The 26,660-nt window shown below is 40.3% G+C and overlaps 1 protein-coding gene across 6 annotated transcripts in view; it reads left to right on the plus strand.

Annotated features, from left to right (window-relative positions):
• map4k3a (mitogen-activated protein kinase kinase kinase kinase 3a) overlaps positions 1-26,660 on the plus strand; it is a 272,080-nt gene that overhangs the window by 233,712 nt on the left and 11,708 nt on the right. For all 6 annotated transcript variants that reach the window (XM_063056371.1, XM_063056372.1, XM_063056373.1 and 3 more), the window contains 7 exons: positions 7,464-7,581; positions 11,659-11,717; positions 18,906-19,009; positions 22,172-22,343; positions 23,116-23,184; positions 24,787-24,879; positions 26,630-26,660. The exon at positions 26,630-26,660 is cut by the window's right edge and continues 40 nt beyond it. In XM_063056371.1, the coding sequence (XP_062912441.1) occupies positions 7,464-7,581; positions 11,659-11,717; positions 18,906-19,009; positions 22,172-22,343; positions 23,116-23,184; positions 24,787-24,879; positions 26,630-26,660 (646 nt within the window). The remainder of the gene's footprint in view (positions 1-7,463; positions 7,582-11,658; positions 11,718-18,905; positions 19,010-22,171; positions 22,344-23,115; positions 23,185-24,786; positions 24,880-26,629) is intronic.

Here is a 26,660-nt window from a genome sequence, read left to right on the forward strand (position 1 = left end):
GTTTCTGGAATGGCTGAGCAATCCATTCATTTGGACCAATCATTAAAGCTGGATGTAATGGTTATAGAGTGAAGTTATTCCCAGCCTAGTTGATCCTGCGGAGTCCTCCTCGCTAACACCTGGAGCTAGTCTGTATGTTAGATGAGTTGTCCTACAGCAGCAGCTTCACGTTATCCTCAATGGCTTGGTATGGTCTTATTCCAGGTAGTAGGGAGGCCTATTGCTATTGGGAAGGGGGTCAGCTAATGTGGCAAGAGGATGGAAATCCATGCGACAAGGCAAGAGGGAAGCAGTGCAAAGACCAAAGCAAAAGTTCGAAAGGAGAGGAGTAAGGGTGGATCACAGCAAAGGATATGAAGGTTTCTAGATTCTAACAGGACATTGAGTGCAAGTGACTTTATCTGAATGCCCATGGCATTTGAAACAAGGTCGGTGAACTCGTGGCACAAATCAGTAAAAGGAGTAAAAGAATGTCTCTGAGGGATTAAGGTGAGGTTTTGAACGAAGTGTGCAGCCTGGAGATGGGACATGAGTCTATGATTGACTCCATTTCTCGATGATTAAAGCATTGAGGAAGATTGAAATCATTGAGGACAGAGCGGAAGGCAAGTAAGTGGGTGTTCAATGCCATCTGGCTGCTTTTTACTGGTCTCACTCTCGCTTACTGCTCCCGGAGGAAGGTCTCTCTCTCCCTCCCTTTTGCTTGATGGTGCCGGAATCTTGAGCCTTGGGCAAAGTTTAATTGACGTGATTTGTGGATTGAACTCTGTAGTTCATATTATGTGTTTGTGGTTGCTCCTTTCTTTGTGTTGCTACTTTGTGCAATTTTGATCAGAGTAGACTGGCTTTGCGGCCTGCACTCAATGAACGACACGACACTAGATTGAACTGAGGTGAACTGAACATCTCTGAACTGTTGCGATTACTTTTGTGGTTTGATTTTTATATTCTGTGTTGTTCACTCTCTTTTGGCCATTTGTGTGATTTGGTCTTTTTTTGCACATTGGGGTTTCGGTGTTTTCTCTGAATGGGCTCCATGATTTCTTTGTTTTGTGGCTGGCTGTGGGAAGACGAATCTCAGGGTTGTATTCTCCATACAGACTTCGATAATAAAAAGTACTTTAAATTGATGTAGAAATTGTCATCACATTTAAATTATGGTTGAGCACTTGAAATCACAAGCTGTGTTGGTGTCGATCAAGAGCTAGGAAACAAATCCAGACAGGATGGTCTGAATAACCTCCAGTGTTGTACGATTCTGTGTTTTAATGAGGTCAGGTAAGAATAAGTTTCCGGATAGATGGGGAAATGGAAGCACAGTATAGTGATCTCTTGTACTAATTGGTCTCTTTTTTTCAAAGAAAAAAATCTCATATTAGCAATGCCCTTTCCATTATAATTCTGCAACCTTTGTTAAGAACCTCCTTATAGCTCTCCTCCATACCTTCTCCAACCAAACTGTGCAAACCAAATGTTGACCACCTTTTTAGCGTGACCTCCCCACCATGTGTTCAATGTTTCTGCTAAAAGCAAGTATCTGTATGGTGCCTTGACCACTTTATCTGCCCATCCTTCATCAAGTTCTTTTGCTTCTTTTATGCCCTTTAGCTAGTTAATTGATATTTTCCTGTAGCCTCAAACTTTCTTCTTCAACCACGTTGCTGATTTTAATATTGTCAACAAACTTGGTGGCTTCAGTATTTAATTGTTTACAAAAGCGAGGCACAAGGAGCCCGATGCCACACAATCCTTGATTCACGAAGATTCCTTTTAGTTATTACTATTTGTTTTCTCCTTTTGAGATTTGTTTTCTATCCACCTTGCCATTTTCCCTGGGATCCTGCATTACTTCACAGTTGGACTGCTCTCGTGATCTCCAATTGAACCCAAATCTTCTCTTTAATCCCTTGCTGCACATAATTATTGTGTTTTTCAATGACTTTATGTATTAATATTTTTGGATGCAGCTTCTTTCCCTATTTAATATTACCCTTGCAGACTCTATGCTACTCTTTTTGTCTATGTTGAGCTCCAAGTACCTTTTTGAAACTTCCATCCAGGATTTTCTTGCTCTTTGTATTTTCTTGCCATCTTCTGGACTTGGCAGCTCCTTTTTTTATATATACAGGCACACAATTGTTCTGAACCCTGCATGTCTCCAAGTGTTTTGACCCTGATTTGTCTTCAGGGGGTCATTTCCAGTCTAAGTTATATGAAATTGATCTTGCCCCAGTTTGGAATTTTTACTTCTTGTTTATTTTTGTCTCGAACTGTAACAATGCTAAATCTAACTATATTGTGACTGCTGTCTTACTGCCCAGTTAAGCTAAATATTGTCCTCTCTCTTAATAGGTTTGAATAAGAAAGCTCTCATATACATTTCGGTACTTCTGCTCCCACCACACCTGCTCCTGTGCTATTGGTGTTAGAAATCCCCAACTATCATTAGCTTGTTATTTTTGCATCTTAACTATCTGTCTGCCTATATAATCTTCCTCTGACTCTTAGGGGACCTATCACCAATGAAAGCAACTCATTTCTTTGTTTCTTCATTGTACTTATCATTTTGAGTCTTATAGCAGAGGAAATATACTGCCACCACCATCTTAGTCCTTTTGTCTATATCATCTGAAAACCTTGTAACCGGGAGTGCTCAGCTCCTCACCTTTAAGCCATGTTCTCCTGTTGGATCTTGGCGACTTCTCGATCCCAGGTTCTTTTAGGTGTCCAAGAATGAGTGGAAACTTATTCTTCAACGATTGTTTATTGTTAAAGTTTAAACAAAGGAACAGATACTAAGCAGACAAAAGAACAAGGATACAAAGCAGATGAAAAGAATACAAAAAGAAGATGAATACAGCACCTTTGAAAACTCTAGCCCCTTTATAATTCAGTTAAGTTAAAATCCTTTAATAAGAAAAAACAATCAAGATTACACAGTCACAGTCCGTGTATAATATGTTAACACTTGGCCAATGAAAAATGAAGAGTGACATACCATTATGTAACTACTATACCACATTTTTGCCCGTAAGTCTGGACAAAACACCATATTTTGTAAAGAAAAAACAAGAGCTTTGTTAGAAATACAAATTGTGCCAGTAAAAACAAAACTATGATTTTTGTCTTGTATTAATTCAACTACTATCTTATATTTAAAAAACATTAACAATGACCGATTCCAACATCCACATGTGTAGCTGTGGTTTAATTGTATCGTCTTTATTCCCACACTCCATTTGTTATACTACAAGTCATTTAAGCCAACAAAACACTTTTTCTCCCTCACTCTTTGTTCCCACTGCCTTCTAGACTTCCTCTTTTAACCCTTATCTCCTTTGCACCTCTCTTCAAAAACTCTTGATAGCAGTTTTCAAAATTCTGAATCTCAAGCAAATTATCTTGTTTGTTTTATGATACTGGAACAGACCTACACAACTGCAGCTTTTTAGCTTACAATTTCATATGCCTTTAAAGTATCTTGGCCAAAACATTGTGTTGAATGTCTGTTTAGACTGGAATAAGGAATGGGATATACAATATAATGTTAACATATGCAAAAGATATAAAATGTAGAATTTTAGTAACAAAGTGAACCTTAATGGACCACAAGAAACCAGGGTATCAGAAAGGGTGGATATATGAGATGGACTTTAATACAGCAGAGTGTGAAGTATGATATTTTCATGGGAAGTATGGGGAGAGGAAGTGTAAGAACGTAAAGACCAAGCTGTGTGTACATCTTCACTCAGAGGCCAGTTTATTAGGTACACCTGTAAACCTTGGTGATTAGCCAATCACGTGGCAGCAACTCAATACATAAAAGCATGTAGGCATGGTCAAGAGGTTCAGTCTTGTTCAGAGTAAATATCAGAATGGGGAAGAAATGTAATCTAAGTGACTGAGGGAATGATGGTGCCAGACTGGTTGGTTTGAGTAGTTCAGAAACTGCTGATCATCTGGGATTTAGAACGGAGTTGAGGAAAATCTTTTTCACCTAGAGAATGGTGGATACATGGAATGCTCTGCCCCAGAAGGCTGTGGAGGCCAACTCTCTGAATGCTTTCAAGAAAGAGATGGATAGAGCTCTTAAAGATAGCGGAATCAAAGGTTATGGGGATAAGGCAGGAACTGGATACTGATTGTGGATGATCAGCCATGATCACAGTGAATGGCGGTGCTGGCTCGAAGGGCCGAATGGCCTACTCCTGCACCTATTGTCTATTGTCCATTTCATGTACAACAGTCTCTAGAGTTTATAGAGAATGGTGCGAGAAACAAAAAATATCCAATGAACGGCAGTTTTGTGGGCAAAAATGTCCTGTTAATGAGGGAGGTCAGAAGAGAATAGCCTCAAGTTGACTGGAAGGCAAGAGTAAATCAAATAACCATACATTACAACAGTGGTGTGTGCAAGAGCATGCCACTGTTGAATGCACAACATGTTGAACCTTGAAGTGGCTAGGCTACAGTAGCAGGAGACCACGAAGATGTACTCTGTGGCCACTTCGTTAGATACAGGAGATACCTAATGAAACGGCCACTGAGTGTATATTTACAGATGACAAGGCAGGATAAACAATTTAAGAGACAGTAGAGACTGCAGGTTCTGGAATAGAACATAGAAATCTACAGCACATTACAGGTCCTTCGGCCCACAATGTTGTGCCGACCATGTAACCTACTCTAGAAGCTGCCTAGAATTGCCCTATTGTATAGCCCTCTATTTTTCTAAGCTCCACGTACCTATCTAAGAGTTTCCTAAAAGACCCTATTGTATTTGTCTCTACCACCTTTGTTGGCAGTGCATTCCACGCACCCACCACTCACTGTGTGAAAAACTTCCCTGTGACATCCTTCCCCCCCCCCCGTACCTACTTCCAAGCACCTTAAAACTATGCCCCCTCGTGATAGCCATTTCAGCCCTGGGAAAAAGCCTCTGACTTTCCACACGATCAGTGCCTCTCGTCATCTTGTACACCTCTATGAGGTCACCTCTCACCCTCCGTTGCTCCAAGGAGAAAAGGCCAAGTTTACCCAACCAAATCTGAGGAAGAATCAATAGTCTTCTGGAAGAACTCAGCAGGTCAAGGAGAACCTGTGGGTATGGTGGTAGAAGCAGGAGTGTTGTCAAGCACGGTTTCAGCCCAAAGCATTTACAATTGCTTCACCACTACTACAGCAGGTGGTGTTTGATCCACTGAGTTCCTCCAGCATCTTTTTGCCTCAAATTCCAGCATCTGTATTCTCTTATGTTTTTGCAGGTCCGTTATGTACACATGTGACATCCTGTCAATGGCCTTCTGGTTCATCCTGACTAGACGTGTCCACTCCCAACCTGTTCTCAGGTTATGGAGTTTCATCAGTAGATTAACGTTGCTATGTAATGGATGTGCTCTCCACAATGGGTATTGGAGAGGGAATCAGGAATTGGACGTAATTAATTGTCCTACGCAAACATCTGTAGCACAGTCCAAATAAATGGGTGAAAAATAAAGACCTCCTCCAACAATTTTGGAGTTGGGCAAGGTTGCTTGCTGTCCCTTGTCTTGTTTTTTGATGCACAGAACCTTCTGCCAAATTCATCAAGAAGGAAACGGGTATAAGAGGGCTGACGATACTAGATTCGATTCTTGCTGCTCTAGGAAACGTGGGTTTCCTCCAGTACTCTAGTTTCCTTCCAAAGACAACATAGGGTTAAGGTTAATTAATTGTGGGCATGCTGTTTTGGCGAAGGTGACACTTGCAGGCTGCTCCCAGCACAGTCCTCAGACTATATGGTCTTTGAGGCAAGTGACACATTTTACTGACTGTTTCGATGTACAAGTGACAGATAAAGTTAATCTTTAATCATCTTAATCAGTGGGGCCATCAGATCAAAGAGTCCCTCTACCTGGATGACATCAGCATCTTCTGCTGTTCAGATCCATGATCTAACTGCAGATTGGTTAGCGTCTGAACCATGTGAACTGACCCTGGGCTATAGTCAACCATAGGAAGAGCAAAGCCATGCTCTTTGTCATCTGGCCAGATCAGTCTCTGTTCCCTTCATTTCATCATTTTCTGTTTTATTATAAATTCTGGTCTGATATAGGCTTCCTACATAGAGTCAGCAAAGTAAGTCTCCCTCAAAAATAAACTCAGTCTAAATGAAAGTTTCATCAGCAACCAATTTACTACTTTAAGCATTAAGTTTCTCTATCCTTAGCACACCTGTGAGTGGTATGCTACCATTAACAAATGCATTGGTGAACTGTGCTAAGGTTCAAAATTTCAAAGCAAATTTATCATCAAATTATGTATATGCCACCATCTGCTACCCTAAGTGCATTTTTGTTGCAGGCATTCACAGTAGAACATATAAATGTAGTAGAATCAATGAAAAGCTACACACAAAGACTGACAAACAACCATGTGCAAAAGAAGGCAATCTACAAAAACAAACAAAAATGTAAATAAATAATACTGAGAGCATGAGTTGTATAGTCCTTTGAAAGTGAGTCCATAGCTTTTGGAATCAGTTCAGTGTTGACGTGAGTGAAGTTATCCACCTTGCTCGGGAGTCTGATGGTTGAAGGCATTAGAACTGTTCCTGAACCTGGTGCTGTGTGACCTAAGGCTCCTGTACCTCTTTCCAGCTGGCAACAGCAAGAAGAGAGCATGGCCTGGATGGTGGGGGTTCCTGATGATGGATGCTGCTTTCTTGTGGCATTGCTGCTTGAGGATGTGCTCAGTGGTGTGGAGGGCTTTACCTGTGAGGTACCTGGGTGATATTGTGTTCTTGGGCATTAGTGCTTTCATACCAGGACATGATGCAACTAGACAGGATACTGTCCACTGTGCAGCTATAGAAGTTTGTGAAACATGTTGAATCCGTGAAAATGACCAAGAAAGTAGAGGTATATCCCGAATCCACCGAGGATGGGAAAACCACTTCCTGCAAGATTCTCCCTGTTGCATTGGGAGCATGACTGATTTCAACATGTAAGAGTCATTTGGTCAGACACATGTAAAGGCAGGGATCAGGGGGATACAGGCCACGTACAGGCAGATGGGATTAGTTATGTAGTTGGTGAAGACAAGAGCTGAAGGGATAGTTCCTGCGTTCTATTGTTCTTTCTTCTATCCCAGCTAGCAAAAGTAATGACATTGCTTCATTGTTACTGGGTTAAAATCCTGGAATTCCTAAAGGCAATTTGGGTATCTCTTTATCACACAATTTGCAGTAGCTCAAGAAAACAGCTCTCAACCTTCTTGAGGGTAATTCGGGTTTGGAATTAAATGCTAGTCCTGGCACTACTTTCCACATCATGTAATTAAATTTGTGGAATTGAATTTGAGTATTCTTCAGTGTGAAATTAAAAAAAGAAATATACAACTTTAAAGAGTTTCCTCCTTGTTATCTGATTAAATATGTAAATGACATTCAATAATTCTTCAAGTACTTTTTTTTCTCTTTTTAGGAAAAGCTTCACAACTTTATTCTCACAACTTGTTGGGTCTTTTTGAATATGCCAGACAAATGCAAAAATTGCCAGTATCCATTCCCGCCTACAGGCTTCCAGACAGGATACTTCCAAGGTAAGAGGGGACTCTTACTGTAGTTAATTGTTTTTTTTTTGCATTGGGAAGTATAAGTCAAGTACCCATTATCCAAAATTCCAAACTCCAAAAACCTCCAAAATTCAATTTTTTTGTGGGGGGGGCACTGATGTGACATCACAAATGGAAAATTCCACAAGACGCTGGGAAGGTTCCCAGGCAATGCACAGGTCTCTACGCAGCAGACAGCTCTGAGAAATGACTTCACCTACTGTGGCATGCAAAAGTTTGGGCACCCTGGTCAAAATTTCTGTTACTGTGAATAGCTAAGCGAGTAAAAGATGACCTGATTTCCGAAAGGCATAAAGTTAAAGATGACATTTCTTTAATATTTTAAGCAAGATTACTTTTTTACTTCAGTCTTTTATAGTTTCAAAATAACAAAAAAGGAAAAGGGCCCGAAGCAAAAGTTTGGGCACCCCACAAGGCCATTACTTAGTAACACCCCCTTTGGCAAGTATCACAGCTTGTAAATGCTTTCTGTAGCCAGCTAAGAGTCTTTCAATTCTTGTTTGTGGGATTTTTGCCCATTCTTCCTTGCAAAAGGCTTCTAGTTCAGTGAGATTCTTGGGCCGTCTTGCATGCACTGCTCTTTTGAGGTCTATCCACAGATTCTCGATGATGTTTAGGTCAGGGGACTGTGAGGGCCATGGCAAAACCTTCACCTTGCACCTCTTGAGGTAGTCCATTGTGGATTTTGAGGTGTGTTTGGGATCATTATCCTGTTGTAGAAGCCATCCGCTTTTCACCTTCAGCTTTTTTACAGATGGTGTGATGTTTGCTTCCAGAATTTACTGGTACTTAATTGAATTCATTCTTCCCTCTACCAGTGAAATATTCCCCGTGCCACTGGCTGCAACACAAGCCCAAAGCGTGATCGATCCACCTCTGTGCTTAACAGTTGGAGAGGTGTTCTTTTCATGAAATTCTGCACCCTTATTTTCTCCAAACATACCTTTGCTCATTGCGGCCAAAAAGTTCCATTTTAAGTTCATCAGTCCGCAGGACTTGTTTCCAAAATGCATCAGGCTTGTTTAGATGTTCCTTTGCAAACTTCTGACGCTGAATTTTGTGGTGAGGATGGAGGAAAGGTTTTCTTCTGATGACTCTTCCATGAAGGTCATATTTGTGCAGGTGTCGCTGCACAGCAGAACAGTGCACCACCACTCCAGAGCCTGCTAAATCTTCCTGAAGGTCTTTTGCAGTCAAACGGGGGGTTCTGATTTGCCTTTCTAGCAATCTTACAAGCAGTTCTCTCGAAAGTTTTCTTGGTCTTCCAGACCTCAACTTGACCTTCACCATTCCTGTTAACTGCCATTTCTTAATTGCATTATGATCTGAGGAAACGGTTACCTGAAAACGCTTTGCTATCTTCTTATAGCCTTCTCCTGCTTTGTGGGCATCACTTATTTTAATTTTTAGAGTGCTAGGCAGCTGCTTAGAGGAGCCAATGGCTGCTGATTGTTGGGACAAGGTTTGAGGAATCAGGGTATTTATAAAGCTTTGAAATTTGCATCACCTGGCTTTTCCTAATGATGACTGTGAACAAGCCATAGTACTAACAAGCTAATTAAGGTCTGAGGCCTTGGTAAAAGTTATCTGAGAGCTCAAATCTCTTGGGGTGCCCAAACTTTTGCATGGTGCTCCTTTCTTTTTTTTCCACTCTAAAATTGTACAAAACAAAAATAATACACTAATCTTACTTAAAATGTTGAAAAGAATGTTTCACCTTTAACTTATGACTTTTGGAGATCAGTTCATCTTCTACTCACTTAACTATTCACAGTAACAGAAATTTTGACCGGGGTGCCCAAACTTTTGCATGCCATTGTACGTAAGGAACAGAAATTAATGACAGAATAGAAAAATACTGCATAAATAAATGAAAATTTTAGATCTTGACCATTTATCATCAGCATTGGAGTGAACATATGCTGCTTAATAGTATGCTGATGATGAAACAAGCAAAGATCTATCACAACAAACCGAAAATTGAGGGTAATTGTGAGTATTCAGTAGACTGGTTGCAGAAGTTTAGGAAAGGGCACAAATTTTTCAAGTTGCAGACACAAGGAAATCTGCAGATGCTGGAAATTGAAGCAACACACACAAAAAATGCTGGTGGATGCAGCAATCCAGGCAGCATCTATAAATTTTTCAAGTGTCTGCCGATAATGAAAATGTAACACCAGAGCAAATCTACGATGCTGATTGTTTTTTATACCTTACGTAAAACTTAAAAAAAAACAAACTGTAACCTTTTAATCGAAACATGGCATAGTAGGTGGCGACTGAAAGCCTACTGTTGTTTGTTGTTGTCGAATAACTGATTCAGGTATTCTCCCGCGGGTGCTGTGCTGGTTTTGTTACCCTGCACACATTGAATTTATTAATAGTATATAATAATTTTTACAGTGAGTGCATGTAATGAACAAGTGTAAGACAGACTTAACACAAGAAATTCTGCAGATGCTGGAAATCCAAAGCAACATACTTTAAACTTTATTGTCGCCAAACAATTGATACTGGAATGTACAGTCATCACAGCGATATTTGATTCTGCGCTTCCCACTCCCTGGATTACAAATATTAAATATTAAAAATATTAATAGTAAAAATTAGTAAATATTAAAAATTTAAATTATAAATCATAAATAGAAAAATGGAAAGTAAGGTAGTGCAAAAAAACCGAGAGGCAGGTCTGGATATTTGGAGGGTACGGCCCAGATCCAGGTCAGGATCCGTTCAGCAGTCTTATCACAGTTGAAAAGAAGCTGTTCCCAAATCTGGCTGTACGAGTCTTCAAGCTCCTGAGCTTTCTCCCGGAGGGAAGAGGGACAAAAAGTGTGTTGGCTGGGTGGGTCGTGTCCTTGATTATCCTGGCAGCACTGTTCCGACAGCGTGCGGTGTAAAGTGAGTCCAAGGACAGAAGATTGGTTTGTGTGATGTGCTGCACCATGTTCACAATCTTCTGCAGCTTTTTCCAGTCTTGGACAGGACAACTTCCATACCAGGTTGTGATGCACCCTAGAAGAATGCTTTCTACGGTGCATCTATAAAAATTAGTGAGGGTTTTAGGGGGGCCAAATTTCTTTAGTTTTCTCAGGAAGTAAAAGCGCTGTTGGACCTTCTTGGCAGTGAACTCTGCTTGGTTGGACCAAGTCAGGTCATTTGTGATATTGACCCCCGAGGAACTTAAAGCTTTTGACCTGTTCCACTTGCGTGCCACCGATGTAACTGGGTCGTGCGTTCCCCTACTCCTTCTGAAGTCAACAACCAATTCCTTCATCTTGCTGACGTTGAGGGATAGGTTATTGTCTTCGCACCATGCCACCTGGTTCTTAATTTCCTCTCTGTACTCAAACTCATCATACACAAAATGCTGGAGGAACTCAGCAAGTCAGGCAGCACCATGAAGTCCTGACGAAGGGTCTTGGTCTGAAGCAATGACTGTTCCTTTCCATGGATGCTGCCTGACCTGCTAAGACAAATACTGCTCACTGGTAGCATATAAATTTAGAACCGGAAATTATGCCAATCTTAATGCTATCTCATTGTATATTCAAAATTCCAGAAAAAAATCCAAAATACTTGCGGCCCGAAACATTTTGGATAAGGGCTACTCAACCTGTATTGGTTTGTTGCACTAACCTTTCAGGCTGGTTTGGAGATAAGACTGGATTAAGGTGTACCTTTATAAAACAAACAAACCTACCTTAAATAATGATCAAATAGAGAGAATCAGAAAGAGAAGTGGCTGATTTTAAAACTGAATTAACTGCTAAATAGTGATGAAATAAAGTTGAGCTTGATTTGTATTCAAACAGCACCAGTGAAGGAAACACCAAGAATAATGGAGAATTCCATAATTATCAACCGTATTTTCTTAAACACACTGAAACTGTAATAGTGGATGATGGAAGAGATGCTGAAGGTGCATTTAGTGCTTTACATCCACACTTTCCTGCAAGGAAGAGTGATAGTCGTGTGATAGAAATTGACATTTTTCAAGTTGATAGTAACATTTATGTATAAATGCTTACATTTATTTTGTAGGAAATTTGCCGTATCTACAAAAATTCCAGATACAAAAGGCTGCCAAAAATGTTGTGTGGGTAAGGATGTTTCTAAGTTAACTTTCTCCAATTACTGTGCTGTTTTTAGCCAAGTAGAGAAAAGGAACATAAGAAATGTTCCATCTTGTGCCTGCTCCATAGTTTAGTAAGTTAATGTCTAACTTTTAGTTGTTCTTTACTTATGTCCATTGATTCGCTTGATGCTCATATGTGGCCAAACATGCTGAATGACTGAGCAATTTCAGATTTTAAAAAATTCCAAAAAAAGTTCTGAACAAAACTTTCCATGTTAGCCTTAAATGGCCAATCTTGTCCTAAGGCTGTAAGCTGGGGAAAATGGGATCTCAGCAGAAACTCTGTTCCTAAATTTGTTCTTTTCATTGTGACCTAGTTTGATTCTTCTCAGTTGGTCATCATAAATTGTCCTGTGATTAGTTTAGGGTTAAATTGGGGTTTGCTGGGCGGTGTGGCTTGAAGAGCCGGAAAGGGGAAGTTCCATGTGTATCTCTGAATAAATAAATACATAGAAACACAGAAAATAGATGCAGGAGTAGGCCATTTGGCCCTTCGAGCCTGCACCGCCATTCAGTATGATCATGGCTGATCATTCAACTCAGAACCCTGTACCTGCCTTCTCTCCATACCCGCTGATCCCTTTAGCCACAAGGGCCATATCTAACTCTCTCTTAAATATAGCCAATGAACTGGCCTCAACTGTTTCCTGTGGCAGAAAATTCCACAGATTCACCACTCTCTGTGTGAAGAAGTTTTTCCTCATCTCGGTCCTAAAAGGCTTCCCCTTTATCCTCAAACTGTGACCCCTCGTTCTGGACTTCCTCAACATCAGGATCAATCTTCCTACATCTAGCCTGTTCAATCCCTTTAGAATTTTATACGTTTCAATAAGATCCCCCCCCCCCTCAATCTTCTAAATTCCAGAGAGTATAAGCCTAGTCCATCCAGTCTTTCATCATATGAAAGTCCTGCCATCCCAGGAATCAATCTGGTGAACCTTCTTTGTACTCCCTCTATGGCAAGAATGTCTTTCCTCAGATTAGGGGACCAAAACTGCCCACAATACTCCAGGTGTGGTCTCACCAAGGCCTTGTACAACTGCAGTCGTACCTCCCTGCTCCTGTACTCGAATCCTCTTGCTATGAATGCCAGCGTACCATTCGCCTTTTTCACCGCCTGCTGTACCTGCATGCCCACTTTCAATGACTGGTGTACATTGACACCCAGGTCGCGTTGCACCTCCCCTTTTCCTAATCGGCCACCATTCAGATAATAATCTGTTTTCCTGTTCTTGCCTCCAAAGTGGATAACCTCACATTTATCCACAATAAATTGCATCTGCCATGAACTTTCCCACTCGCCTAACCTATCCAAGCCACCCTGCATCCTCTTAGCATCCGCCTCACAGCTAACACTGCCGCCCAGCTTCGTGTCATCTGCAAACTTGGAGATGCTGCATTTAATTCCCTCTTCTAAGTCATTAATATATATTGTAAACAACTGGGGTCCCAGCACTGAGCCTTGCGGTACCCCACTAGTCACTGCCTGCCATTCTGAAAAGGTCCCGTTTATTCCCACTCTTTGCTTCTTGTCTGCCAACCAATTCTCTATCCACATCAATACCATACCCCCAATACCGTGTGCTTTAAGCTTGCACACTAATCTCCTGTGTGGAACCTTGTCAAAAGCCTTTTGAAAATCCAAATATATCACATCCACTGGTTCTCCCCTATCCACTCTACTAGCTAAATTCTCAAAAAATTCTATGAGATTCGTCAGACATGATTTTCCTTTCACAAATCCATGCTGACTTTGTCCGATGATTTCACCACTTTCCAAATGTGCTGTTATCACATCCTTGATAACTGACTCTAGCATTTTCCCCACCACCGATGTCAGGCTTACCGGTCTATAATTCCCCGGTTTCTCTCTCCCTCCTTTTTTAAAAAGCGGGGTTACATCAGCCACTCTCCCAATCCTTAGGAACTAGTCCAGAATCTAAAGAGTTTTGAAAAATTATCACTAATGCATCCACTATTTCTTGGGCTACTTCCTTAAGCACTCTGGGATGCAGACCATCTGGCCCTGGGGATTTATCTGCCTTTAATCCCTTCAATTTACCTAACACCACTTCCCTACTAACATGTATTTCCCTCAGTTCCTCCATCTCACTAGACCCTCGGTCCCCTACTAGTTCCGGAAGATTATTTATGTCCTCCTTAGTGAAGACAGAACCAAAGTAGTTGTTCAATTCTCAAATAAAAGAGAATATAGGTGTGGTTTATTCAATCTATCCTCAACTGTTTTCTTACCTCATGAATAAATCTTGATACTCTCGGTGTCTCAGGGAAAACATTTTACCTGAGGAGATTTCATTAAAGGTGCACACAACCTCAATGAAATCTCATCTTTTATGATACATTTCATTCCATTCCTTTTGTGGAAAAGGCCACCTTACTATTTGCTATCCTTTGCTAAACCTACTTGTCCCTGAACTTACAGTGGTTTGTGTATGAGAACACCAAGACAACTACTAATCATTTGACATTTAAAAGTAGAGTTGTTACAAGAAAATAAAACATGTCAAGGAGTTGTGCTTAAGTCATGGAAGTGGAAGTTCAGTGATTCCCCGCCTTCCCTTGGTTTCCGGGTTTAGCCCCGCCTTCCCTTGGTTTCCGGGTTTAGCCCCGCCTTCCCTTGGTTTCCGGGTTTAGCCCCGCCTTCCCTTGGTTTCCGGGCTTAGCCCCGCCTTCCCTTGGTTTCCGGGTTTAGCCCCGCCTTCCCTTGGTTTCCGGGCTTAGCCCCGCCTTCCCTTGGTTTCCGTGTTAGCCCCGCCTTCCCTTGGTTTCCGTGTTAGCCCCGCCTTCCCTTGGTTTCCGGGCTTAGCCCCGCCTTCCCTTGGTTTCCGGGTTTAGCCCCGCCTTCCCTTGGTTTCTGGGCTTAGCCCCGCCTTCCCTTGGTTTCCGGGCTTAGCCCCGCCTTCCCTTGGTTTCCGGGTTTAGCCCCGCCTTCCCTTGGTTTCCGTGTTAGCCCCGCCTTCCCTTGGTTTCTGGGTTTAGCCCGGCCTTCCCTTGGTTTCCGGGTTTAGCCCCGCCTTCCCTTGGTTTCTGGGTTTAGCCCCGCCTTCCCTTGGTTTCCGGGTTTAGCCCCGCCTTCCCTTGGTTTCCGGGTTTAGCCCCGCCTTCCCTTGGTTTCCGGGTTTAGCCCCGCCTTCCCTTGGTTTCCGGGCTTAGCCCCGCCTTCCCTTGGTTTCCGGGCTTAGCCCCGCCTTCCCTTGGTTTCCGGGTTTAGCCCCGCCTTCCCTTGGTTTCCGTGTTAGCCCCGCCTTCCCTTGGTTTCCGTGTTAGCCCCGCCTTCCCTTGGTTTCCGGGCTTAGCCCCGCCTTCCCTTGGTTTCCGGGTTTAGCCCCGCCTTCCCTTGGTTTCCGGGTTTAGCCCCGCCTTCCCTTGGTTTCCGGGTTTAGCCCCGCCTTCCCTTGGTTTCCGGGTTTAGCCCCGCCTTCCCTTGGTTTCCGTGTTAGCCCCGCCTTCCCTTGGTTTCTGGGTTTAGCCCGGCCTTCCCTTGGTTTCCGGGTTTAGCCCCGCCTTCCCTTGGTTTCTGGGTTTAGCCCCGCCTTCCCTTGGTTTTCGGGTTTAGCCCTGCCTTCCCTTGGTTTCTGGGCTTAGCCCCGCCTTCCCTTGGTTTCCGGGCTTAGCCCCGCCTTCCCTTGGTTTCCGGGCTTAGCCCCGCCTTCCCTTGGTTTCCGTGTTAGCCCCGCCTTCCCTTGGTTTCCGTGTTAGCCCCGCCTTCCCTTGGTTTCCGGGCTTAGCCCCGCCTTCCCTTGGTTTCCGGGCTTAGCCCCGCCTTCCCTTGGTTTCCGGGCTTAGCCCCGCCTTCCCTTGGTTTCTGGTTTTAGCCCCGCCTTCCCTTGGTTTCCGTGTTAGCCCCGCCTTCCCTTGGTTTCCGGGCTTAGCCCCGCCTGCCATCTTGAGTCATCTAATAAAGTAGCAGAATCTCTTTCCTATAGCATTTTACTCCAAGAGCCAAATGAAGGTCTTCTGGATCTTAGTGGACAAATATGTCTGAGTACTGATTCCAGAGACGGGGCCCTCAAGACAGTTTGGCTCATTGTTGATATGTGAGAATGTGGAGGAGTTCCTCTAAGTGGCTCCGTGAAGTGTGGGTACATGCAGTGACGGGTGGCGCTTGGTGCTTTTGCAGGATGTGGGCATGAGATAATGAGTACGTCAGTTTTCCGGTTCCTAAATTCATTTATACACCTTCTAACGTTTCACTTAGATGAAATCATTTATATTGTTTAAATTGTAAAGATCGCATGTTAGACTGATGGTCACTTGACTAAAGCATCGTGGTTTAATCATGTGCTGAGTCATTAAACTTGCTTTCAGATGTAAACACTTCAGTTGATGCTGTGTTTATCACGAATGACATTTAGTACAGGGAAAATTGTGTTCACTGAATAGTACAGCTCAAATTCCATTTAATCAGGTTCACTTTAAATTTAAAATAACAGATGCTGTGACTACTTGTCTGAGGTCATTTTTCTTTTCTGCTAGTTTTCTCCATTTTTTATTTAAAGATGCTGATTATTCCAAATAGCTGACTGCCAGTTAGTTATTGCATATAACTGGTAATTAAATGTCAATAGTTTGGGAACAGAGCCAAATCCCATTATATTTTAACCTGCCAATCACACACTGGCATTTTTAAGAATTAATCATCCCCTCCAATGTCCATGGTTTGGAGACTATTTTAACAGAAATTAACATTTCCCTTTGGAGGGAAAAAAAAATGGGGAATCAGCTGTGGAGATGCACTGTGGTAACAGGCCTTTGTGGCCCAACGAGACTGCACTGCCCAATTACACCCATATGATCAATTCACCTACTAACCGGTGTGTCTTAGCAATGTGGAGGGAAACTGGAGCACCCAGAGGAAACCCACCAATTTATAGGGAGAATGCACAAAGTCCTTACAGGCAGCAGCAGGAATTGAACTTGGCTTGCTTGTGCTGTAGTAGTGCACTACCATGCTGCCTCACCTTGGTCTCTGCTTCAGCTGCTATTAGGAACATTTACTGAACCATCAGGGAAAATTGGGATGTTGTTCTTGGTCGGTTATCTACATCTATCCCAATCACTTCCACCAAAGGGAACAATTAGAATTATCCACAGGATGAATCTCTAAACAATTCCAGAATTTCCTGAAGTAATATTCATCATTGCACTTCAAGGTTCAAGCACATACAGCAACTTGAAAATGTATTCAGCCCTTACAACTATTTTCACATTTTACTGTCATGTTTTCTAAATTTAAGATATATTGAAGTGGATTTTTGAGCATTGACATTGTACATCATGCCAAATCAAAAGAAAAATTCTAAAACCTCTCAACAAATTACTAAAAATTAGAAACCAAAATTGTGAGGTTGAAAAAGTACTCATCTTCTTCGTAATAACTATGCTGACTTTCCTCAGGTGCAATACTGCAATCACTTTACCACTCACCCAGTTTGTTGATGTAGAAAATTGGAGGATCATCTGTTTTCAATGAATTCATAAGAATAAATATCCCCTCTCTAAGGTCCGACAGTATGGTAGATTTTCATCAGACCAAATATTCAAGGCAAGTGAGGGAAATGATAACAGAGAAGCACAAATCTAGGGAAGAGTACAAGACCACCTCAATGGCACTAAACAGACTTCGGAGCTCAGTGCAGTCCATCGTAAAAAAAAATATGAAACCTTAGCCACACTGCCTTGGTCAGGCCATCCCCCCCTAAAATTAGTCATTGGCACTTGTAAGAGAGGCCTCTATGAAGCCAACCATCACTGGGTGAGCTGCAGAAGTCAGCGGCTGCAACTGGAGATGAAGTTCAAGGCTCCACAAACTCTAAGGCCTTGCAGAAAAAGGATATTTGTGGAACAATGGCAAGGAAGAAGCCCTGGCTTAAAAAAATGGTATATCCTTGCCAGTAAAGATTCTGCAAAGCATCACTTAGAAGATACTGTAAAGATGTGGAAGAAGGTCTTGTGGTCGGATGAAACTAAGGTGGAACTTTTTGGCTTCAACACTAAGTGGTATGTGTGGTGTAAGTCTAATACTGCACATCAACCAGGTAACGCCATCCCTGCTGTAAAGTATGGCAGAGGTCGCATCATGCTAAGGAGTGCTTTTCAGCATCAGGGATTGGAAATCTGGTCAGGATTGATGGGAAGAAGAATGCTCCTAAATACAAAGAGATTCTGGATAGCTTCTGCCAGAAAGCTGGGGAGGAAGGTCATCTTTCAACAGGACAGTGAAAGCATGCTAACAGAGCAACCGTGGAGTAACTTCTGATGAAAAAAATTAGTATCTTTGAGTTGCCCAGTCAGAGTCCTGACCTTAACCCAATCAAGCATGTCTGGCAGATTGCTGTCCACCGCCACTCCCCAAGTAACCTAGCATAACCTAGCACAGCTTGAGCAATTATGCAAGGAGGAAGGGGCAAATATTGCTCTATCACATTATGCAAAGCTAATAGAGACCTATCCAAAACACCCAAGTGTTCTTCCGGTGACCACTTGGGTTTGCTGTGGGTGTGCCGGTTTCTTCCCACAGTCCAAGACATAGCAGTTGGTAGGTTAATTAGTCATTGTAAATTGTCCCATGATGACACTAGAGTTTCTGGTGGCAAGGCTCAAAGGGTCTATTCCATGCTGTATCTCAATAAATAAGTAAAGACTACTGGCTGTACTAGCTGTGAGAGGTGGTTCAACTAAGTACTGAGAAAAGGGGTATGAATAGCTTTGAACTGCTGACATTTCAGTTTTTTCCATTTTTAGTTTTTCATGTTTTACAATTTTCCCTGTTTTTTGGGCTCCACTGAAAAAAGGACCATGTGATTCACAAATAAAAATTCTCAGTTAAATTGATCAAAATCCTTGGTTGTAATACTCATTTATGTGGACAAAGGCTGAATACTTTTACAAAGCACTGTATCAATGAAGATTTTACAAGAATTTTGCATGTTCATTATTATGCTTTACTGAAATCTTAACTAGTTTCTTCATGAAGGGTATCTGTATATTCTTTTATTGAAATCTTTATAGAAGTAGTGTTTGATGCCTTAACCAAGGTGATAATAAAATAATGCTTTTATAATGTTAATTGCTTAATGCAGTAAATTGTGTACAGGAATTGAAAAATGCAGTTTCATATTGTTTGTTACAGTGAGGAATCCTTACACAGGACACAAGTATCTCTGCGGTGCGTTGCAATCCAGCATCGTTTTATTGGAATGGGTTGAGCAAATGCAGAAGTTCATGTTGATCAAAGTAAGTGGCACAGATCACAAGTTCTGCAGCTCACATTGCTCTTCTAGTCTAAGCTCGGTTTCCTGTCAGATGCAATTGAAACTTGCCTGGGGACTGCAATATAAGAGATCTCATTATTGATTGGGTTATTGCTTTGATGGGTGTTATGGGATCATAAGACATTGGAGCAGAATGGGGCCATTTGGCTTGTCAAGTCTGCTATGCTATTCTATCATGGCTGATTTTATTATCCCTCTCAACTCCATTCTTCTGTCTTCTCCCCGTAACCTTACCAATCAAGAACCTATTGAATCTGTACTGTGAAACTTTTTTTTGCATAAACCAAATTATTCTGAACTTGAAGCTGTCTCCAGGGAGTCTGTTTTTCACTGTTTAATAATTTTATATGCAATAGAAATAGTTCATTAAAGATTATTGTTGCTGAGAAAACTATCCTCCCTTTTTTTCCCTTTGGCGTGGTACTGTGCCACAGCTAATAGTACTGTCGCCGCTCTGCACCAGTGATCTAGGTTCATTCCTGACTGACCACTGTTCCCTCTAAGCTGAAATGTTCCCACATGCATAGCCTTTGATGCCACACAGCTGGAATTTTCTTTTATATAATGGTAATATAATTTTGAAATCTGTTAATACAACTGTGAAATACCCTGTAATTAATTATGTGTTAATGAATATCATCCATAAATGTTCTAAATAATTAACGTACCACAACCTTTGAAGCATTTTAGAGCTTCGGTGTATTTACATTGTCAATGTTTCAAGTTACAACACTATTACAACTTGTAACAAACATAGAATGGAAGTCAGTAGCTCATTGTTAATAAACTGCTGGCCCACTGAACATCAACTCCATATAGTCAAAACATTTCACTTTTGCCATTTTGCCTGTCAGTTGTTTTGACTGCCTGACAACATTCACTTGTGTTGTGAGTTGTGGTTTGTGTTTGATATGAAAAGCTCTATATTCTGACTTTTTTGGTAAGTAATCTTTCAAGTAAGTCATAATCCAAATTAAATCAAAGGTATGTAATTTTTCAGTTTTCATTCTAAATATTCGTAGTATGTATATTACAAGAAACTTTAAAGTGCCATGCAGTTTTCATGCCGTGTAAAAAAATTTCGTGCTCTAGCAATGGTTGGTCTGCAAAGCTATGTAAAACAAAATTATAGGGAACGTCGATCCTGACCTTGGGTGCCGACTGTATGGAGTTTGCACATTCTCCCTGTGTCTGTATGAGTTTCCCCCCTCCCCAAATTCGCAGAGGCTGCCTGTAAATTGCCCTGTGTTTATGGGGAGGAGAGTTGATGAGACCTGTGAGAAAGAACAGGTTACAGAGAAAGGTAGTAGGGAATGGAATTGCTCTGTGAGCCAGAATAGATTTGATAGGCCGAAGAAATATGGAAATATAGTGGATTCTGGTTAATTGGGATACGTCGGGATAAGTACATTTTGGTTCAATTAAGTGGCTGCCCCAATTAGCCAAAGTTTCATGGAAATTGTTTTTTAAAAAAGGTATAAGGAAGACAAACTGAATAGTAAATTATATATTTAAATGAAATGTGGAGCAAATTAGAAAACTACTAAATATATTACAGTATAGAACTGTGTATTAGTTCCTAATAATTATCGCCGGAGAAATTCACCCAGTGTATGCAATGAACAAAATCAGTGCAGATGCCTAGAGTAGATAACGGACTACCTTCATACAATGCTATTGACTATTCCACACTCTAAATCTTTTTCATTGTAACATTCAAGATGATTGTTGATACCTTAATTCTTCATATTTTGTATCTTATTACTTATTTCTCAACAACAGTAAGTGATAAAAATCACTGCTTTTTAAACACAAACACATGCACCTGACACTATTTTAAAACTCTGCTTTAAGCACAGTGTAGCATCTAATGACCGCACAAGTGAATGAGACGAATGCGAGTTAGAACCTTTTTGGCTACATTTGCCTGCCCCAGTTAAGTGGGATAGTGTCCCAAATAACAGAAGGAATCCTGGATATTTTCTCAATTTGTTTTTGTTCTTTCAAAGTGGTCCCAAAAAAGAGGCTGTCCCGATTAACCGATGGCCCAATTAACCCGAAACCACAATAGATAACTCCATGATGTAAAAGAACCCTCTTAGTTCTCTACCTGGTTGTGAGAAAAGCAGACAAAATGGCAAATTATCATCAAAGACTAAGTCTTGTGTACCAAGTAGAGCTGTTATGTTGTTCATACTACTTTTTTAACAACTTGATCTCCATTATCGGTTGGCACACAATACATGAAAACCACATACTTGTTCATGAATGTTGTTCTTCAGCTATGAAATGTTAAAGGCGGGAAGTTAATGACAGACGTGGATGGTCAGAATCTTATGGGACAGTGATGGGTAATCTCTGGGCGGGGGCCGGGTGGATGTGTGTGCTAAAGATTGAGAGTGGCTATGATTCCTGGGTCATGCTGGAAGAAAAGGCTGCTGCTGGGTCTTTCTGTAATGGGGTGACCTACCTTTTCTCGTCTGTAGTTAGTTTATATACAGACGAATATCTGTAAACATGAAAACTGAGAAAGCTAACCCAAGCACTGGAAGCACTCAGTAGACCCAATTGCAACCATGTTGAGTGGAATGGAACCAGTGTTTTAGGCTAGCTATTTCATCACAAAATTGAAAATCTGGAAATAGTAAAAAAAAAGTTTGGTAAAACGCTTCAACAGTTAACCAGCGTATTTTGCATTTTCCTCAGATCCCATTTTTAAGTCTGCTTTGGTTGAACTTTTACTTTCATGCCTCAATTATACTTATCAGAAGTGGACAGTTTCTAAAAGCTATACTCAAATAGAAGCAGGTTTTTTTATTATCTTGAACTGATCTTGTTTGATTAGCTTAAAAGGGATATAAATAAGTCATTATTAATGTAAATCAACCGGTATTAATCAAAGGAGTTTAAGTTAATGCTATAAAATGAGATCTAGCACATCATTGCAAAAGTAGAGTGCATTGTGTATTGTAATGTCTGGGTCAAAAGATTTTCTGCATGAAAACTCCTTTCACCAAAATTTCAATTTATTGTAGTTTTAGTACCCTCAATTGTAAGGCAATATATATTGTACAAAGCCTTGAACAACCTGGGGAAAAATATATTTTCTCTGTTTTTACCCTAGAATGTTGACTTTCCTCTTCCAAATCCTTTGAAAGTCTTTGAACTGCTGGTGGTTCCAGAACAAGAATACCCATTATTATGTGTTGCTGTCAGTAAAGGAACAGAACTTAATCAAGTTGTGCGGTTTGAAACTGTCAATCCAAACTCAACTTCATCCTGGTTTACAGAAACAGGTATGTCAGCTCTGGAAATTACCAGCCAAAGTTCAGATAATAAAGGTTTAAAAGACATTGGAAAGATTTTCTTCCTCATTTTTGGCAGGGCATTGGACCAGATTGCCTACCATTACATTTGTTTTGGGTTGCGCATGGCTTATTTTCTTCAGGTTATGTTCATTTTGATTTTGTAAAGAAAAGTGTAATTTTCTAAGTCACTGTGTCCTTTCCAGTGCAGAATAAAAACTAGGTAAGACAACAATGCTCGGAAGCTGTTGGAATGAGGAAAACTTGTGAACTTAGTTCTACATGGGCCCACCAAGTTTTTATTTATAGAAAAAATGGATGGAATTGAAGTATTAAATTTAAGGATTAAATAAATTATTAGCTGCTTCATTTTTCATCTTCCTTTAGAGGAGTTAAGAAATTTCACTTAGATATACTGTATTTTTTCTATTAAAGATTCAAAATTGACATTTGGAAGTTTATTTTTGTGGCTTGTCTTATTTAAACTGTAACTTAATGTAGTATCACACACAATGTAGTATATACTGTTTGTTTACTGCTTAATGTAGTATGTGCTTGTTTAATTCAATTATTAGTACAATCAAAATGGTAATTATTTAGAAAAATAACATTGCTCATGAAAGGAAATAAAAACTTTAAAGGTCAGAGACATCCAGTAAAGCTGGGTGATGCCATCATTAGTCTGTTTCAGGGAAAATAAATGCTTAAAGAACCTCTTTAAATAAAATGACTATGTATAATTCTTTGATAATATTTTTCACAGATACGCCACAGGCAAATGTCATCCATGTCACTCAGCTTGAAAGAGATACAATAATAGTCTGCATGGACCGTAAGTTTCCAAAGCAAAATAATTTTAAATTTATTTCTTAACTTTGTTCTGAACCCATTTACCGTATTGAAAACAACGTAAATATTAAAACTATCAAAATTTTTGAGTGAATTGGTACCGCAGGTCTAAAAGCTTGAATGGTCTGTGTGATTCTGTGATGAGGTGTTATGTTAGCAACCATTCCCCAACAAGTAACTTTTAACTATCCTCAGTGTCCCATGCTATGCCATTAATGTTAATTTAATTCTTTTTCTAAGCAAGGCTTCAGTACCACCTTGTTCTGAGTTATAGCCAGATTGTTCCATTAATGCTGCTTCGTCTTCGTATCAGCTAAGATGCAAACCCTTAACTAGAAATCTTTCACCCAATTAGCCTGGGATATGGAGGCACAGATTCAGGTAGCATGGAAACGCCCTCCCCCAGCCCATCAAGTCTGTGCTGATCCATCAAGAACTCATTTGTATATTCAACTAACACCAATCTCAGTTTATTCTAATCAACACCACCCAGGTTTTATCACTCACCGAGATACCAGAGACAATTCACAGTGACCATTTAATCTGCCAGCCCACACATTTTTGGTAAGTTGGAGGGAACTCATGTGGTCACAGAAAATGTGAAGTCTCCAGACAGGCAGTACCTGAGATCAGAATTGAATCGAGTCATTGGAGTTCAGAGCCAACAGCTCTAGTAGCCACACCATTGTGCTGCCTAATGTTGGATCCAAGAGGGGTTGAAAAGCTCTGCAATGTAAACTTTGCTTTTCATTTTTTAACCTTAAAGATTTTGAATTTTCTTTTAAACCTCTTTAAATCCTCAACTGTCCCATGGATGTTCCTTGGTTTGAGTTCAAAGCAGGCAAGTATTTTGGGACGTAAATGTGCAAGAAACATTCATTTTGAGCTTCTTCCAAGGATAGTTGTGTATATTAGATGCAAAAATGTAGCATTTAAATAAATAATTTATTAATATCACATTTTCAAAGATACTGATTCTTGAAAGGACTTAAAACGTAGTGCTTTGTTAAGATTGGAAATTATCTACTAAGGTATTTTTGTTGAACCCATTGTAATGGCCAAAAAAAAATTCAAGTTTCCCATACCTTTTGACAGACTAGACATTGTGAAAGACAACCACATCTGATATTTGACTACAGGCACCAGTATGTATGACAGAATTAATTTTACTATACTTAACAGAGGAACCAGAGATAATCATCAACATTTCTTTTCCTAAAATGAAGTACACTTAACTTTCATTCACCAGAGACCATAGTATTAAAAAGTAGATGGAATATTGATATATTACTGATTTGAACAATAGCCACATAATCTTAGTTTTGATTATAAAATGTAGTGGAGATCAGACAAATCCTGACTTCAGCCTGTGATGCTTTGAACATAAACTTAATTTTAAAAGGAATTTTAATTTTATGGGTGAACTGTCAACTTTTGTAAATATCTCCTCTGAGTTAATTGGCAGAAATAAGATTTTACAGGTACTCAGAATACTTAAAGGACTTGTTTTGAATAGTAGTTACCTTGGGAAATCAAAATTACATTATTCAGATGCTTATGCTATTCTATTATTTCAATATTACAGGATGTTTAAAGATTGTAAATCTTCGAGGTAGATTGAAATCCAGCAGAAAACTGTCTTCAGAGCTAACATTTACTTTTCAAATTGAGTCTATAGGTAAGAAATTCTGGTTAATCCTTTGTGAGAATAATGATTACAGTGAAACAATGTGGATAAGTACATGTGTGATTTTTGTTTTATTTATTGCTAATTAAGCACACATCATGCTGGGTTGATGAACTAGTTTAACCAAAAGGCATTAATTGGAGCTATTTATCTAATTTGTTCAATCATTTTTGATATAAATGTTTTCAGTAATGAGCACCAAACAGACTAAATGTGAAATACAATTTTCACGTCCTCCAAAAACATGCTCTTAAAGTCGGTCTTCTGCACAGGGAAAATTAAGAACTCATTCCAGATTCCCTTTATTCCTATTCATTATGATTTCTGAAATCCACCTGCCATCCATCTGCTGAAATTATGTTGATCAGTCTGCATTCAACAGTTTGGTTATTCTGTTACTGATGGAACAATTAGAACAAAATCTGAATTATGTACTGTATATCCAGTAGCTACAGTTTTTCATTGTGTTTGGCAATTCCTCCTTTTGAAAACTTCTGTTCAGCATAAAAGCAGATGAAAATGAGGGTGAAGCGAAGGCCCAGCAAGAGTTTTAGTTTCGTAGTCATCCCAGAGCAAGCCCCTTTTAATTATGATTTGAAAGTGCTATATATATGAAGAGAATATGAGAATACAGGTATCCCACGCTTTACAAAAGTTTGCTTTATGCCACTTTGCTTTTACAAAAGACCTACGTTAGTACCTGTTTTCGCTAACCGAAAGAAATCTGAAGAGGATTTTCACTTTTACGAAAAAAGGCAAAAAGCGAAAATAGTGTTCAGCGTTTGTTTTGCAGCGAGCCGTTATAGAGGCAGCGCGCACCCCGAGCAGCGAGAGTGGCGCCGCCAAGCTGCTTCCCCGGGAACTACACTCAGCATCTCAGCATCAAGCTGCCATAGCTTTGAACTGCATGAGATTTTCACTATGATTGACAGTGCTGCAATGATTGCAGAAAAGTATGACTTTAACGTTGGTATAGGGCAGGTTTTGAGTGCTTACAAAGAACTGCATGATAGAAAAATGCGTGAACCTTCCAGTGTGCTCGCAGTCTTCCCGATACTGTTCAGTACACTGTACATACATTATTTCTACTTTATATAGGCTGTGTATTTATCATATCATTCCTGCTTTTACTATATGTTAGTGTTATTTTAGGTTTTATGTGTTATTTGGTATGATTTGGTAGGTTATCTTTTGGGTCTGGGAACGCTCAAGAATTTTTCCCATATAAATTAATGGTAATTGCTTCTTCGCTTTACACCATTTTCGCTTATGAAAGGTTTAACAGGAACGCTTTACTTTCGGATAGTGGGGGAAACCTGTATTCTTTATGATAATATGTATTTCATGCCGCCTTTGACATTAAATCTTGCAAGACACTGAGCCTCGCGATATATACGGGCCGCCATCAGGGATCAGGGTCTGCATATTGATTGGGTTAGCTTATCTGTTCCCACTGCTGATTGGTCGAGATGGTCCATGATATGGTATACGGATTACTGGTCATGCAGTGAGGAAAAGGACTGAATCCGTCACTTAGTCAAAATTTTTCTGAATTTGAAATGAGTTGAATTATTTTTTTCAAACTGCATTTCTCTTTAACTTAACATCGCAGATCTGCCTTTCCAATCCTTAAGTAAGAATGTATTTTTGTTGAATTCTATTATTTATGCTTTACATTTAGACTGGTTTTGACAAGCTAGAATTCAGCAAAGAAATAATTTGTCATTTCTCCCTTGGTTAGTTTGTTTACAGGATAGTGTGCTTGCTTTCTG

This window comes from Mobula hypostoma, chromosome 8 (genome assembly GCF_963921235.1).
Source record: "Mobula hypostoma chromosome 8, sMobHyp1.1, whole genome shotgun sequence".
In the NCBI taxonomy this organism is placed as follows: domain Eukaryota; kingdom Metazoa; phylum Chordata; class Chondrichthyes; order Myliobatiformes; family Myliobatidae; genus Mobula; species Mobula hypostoma.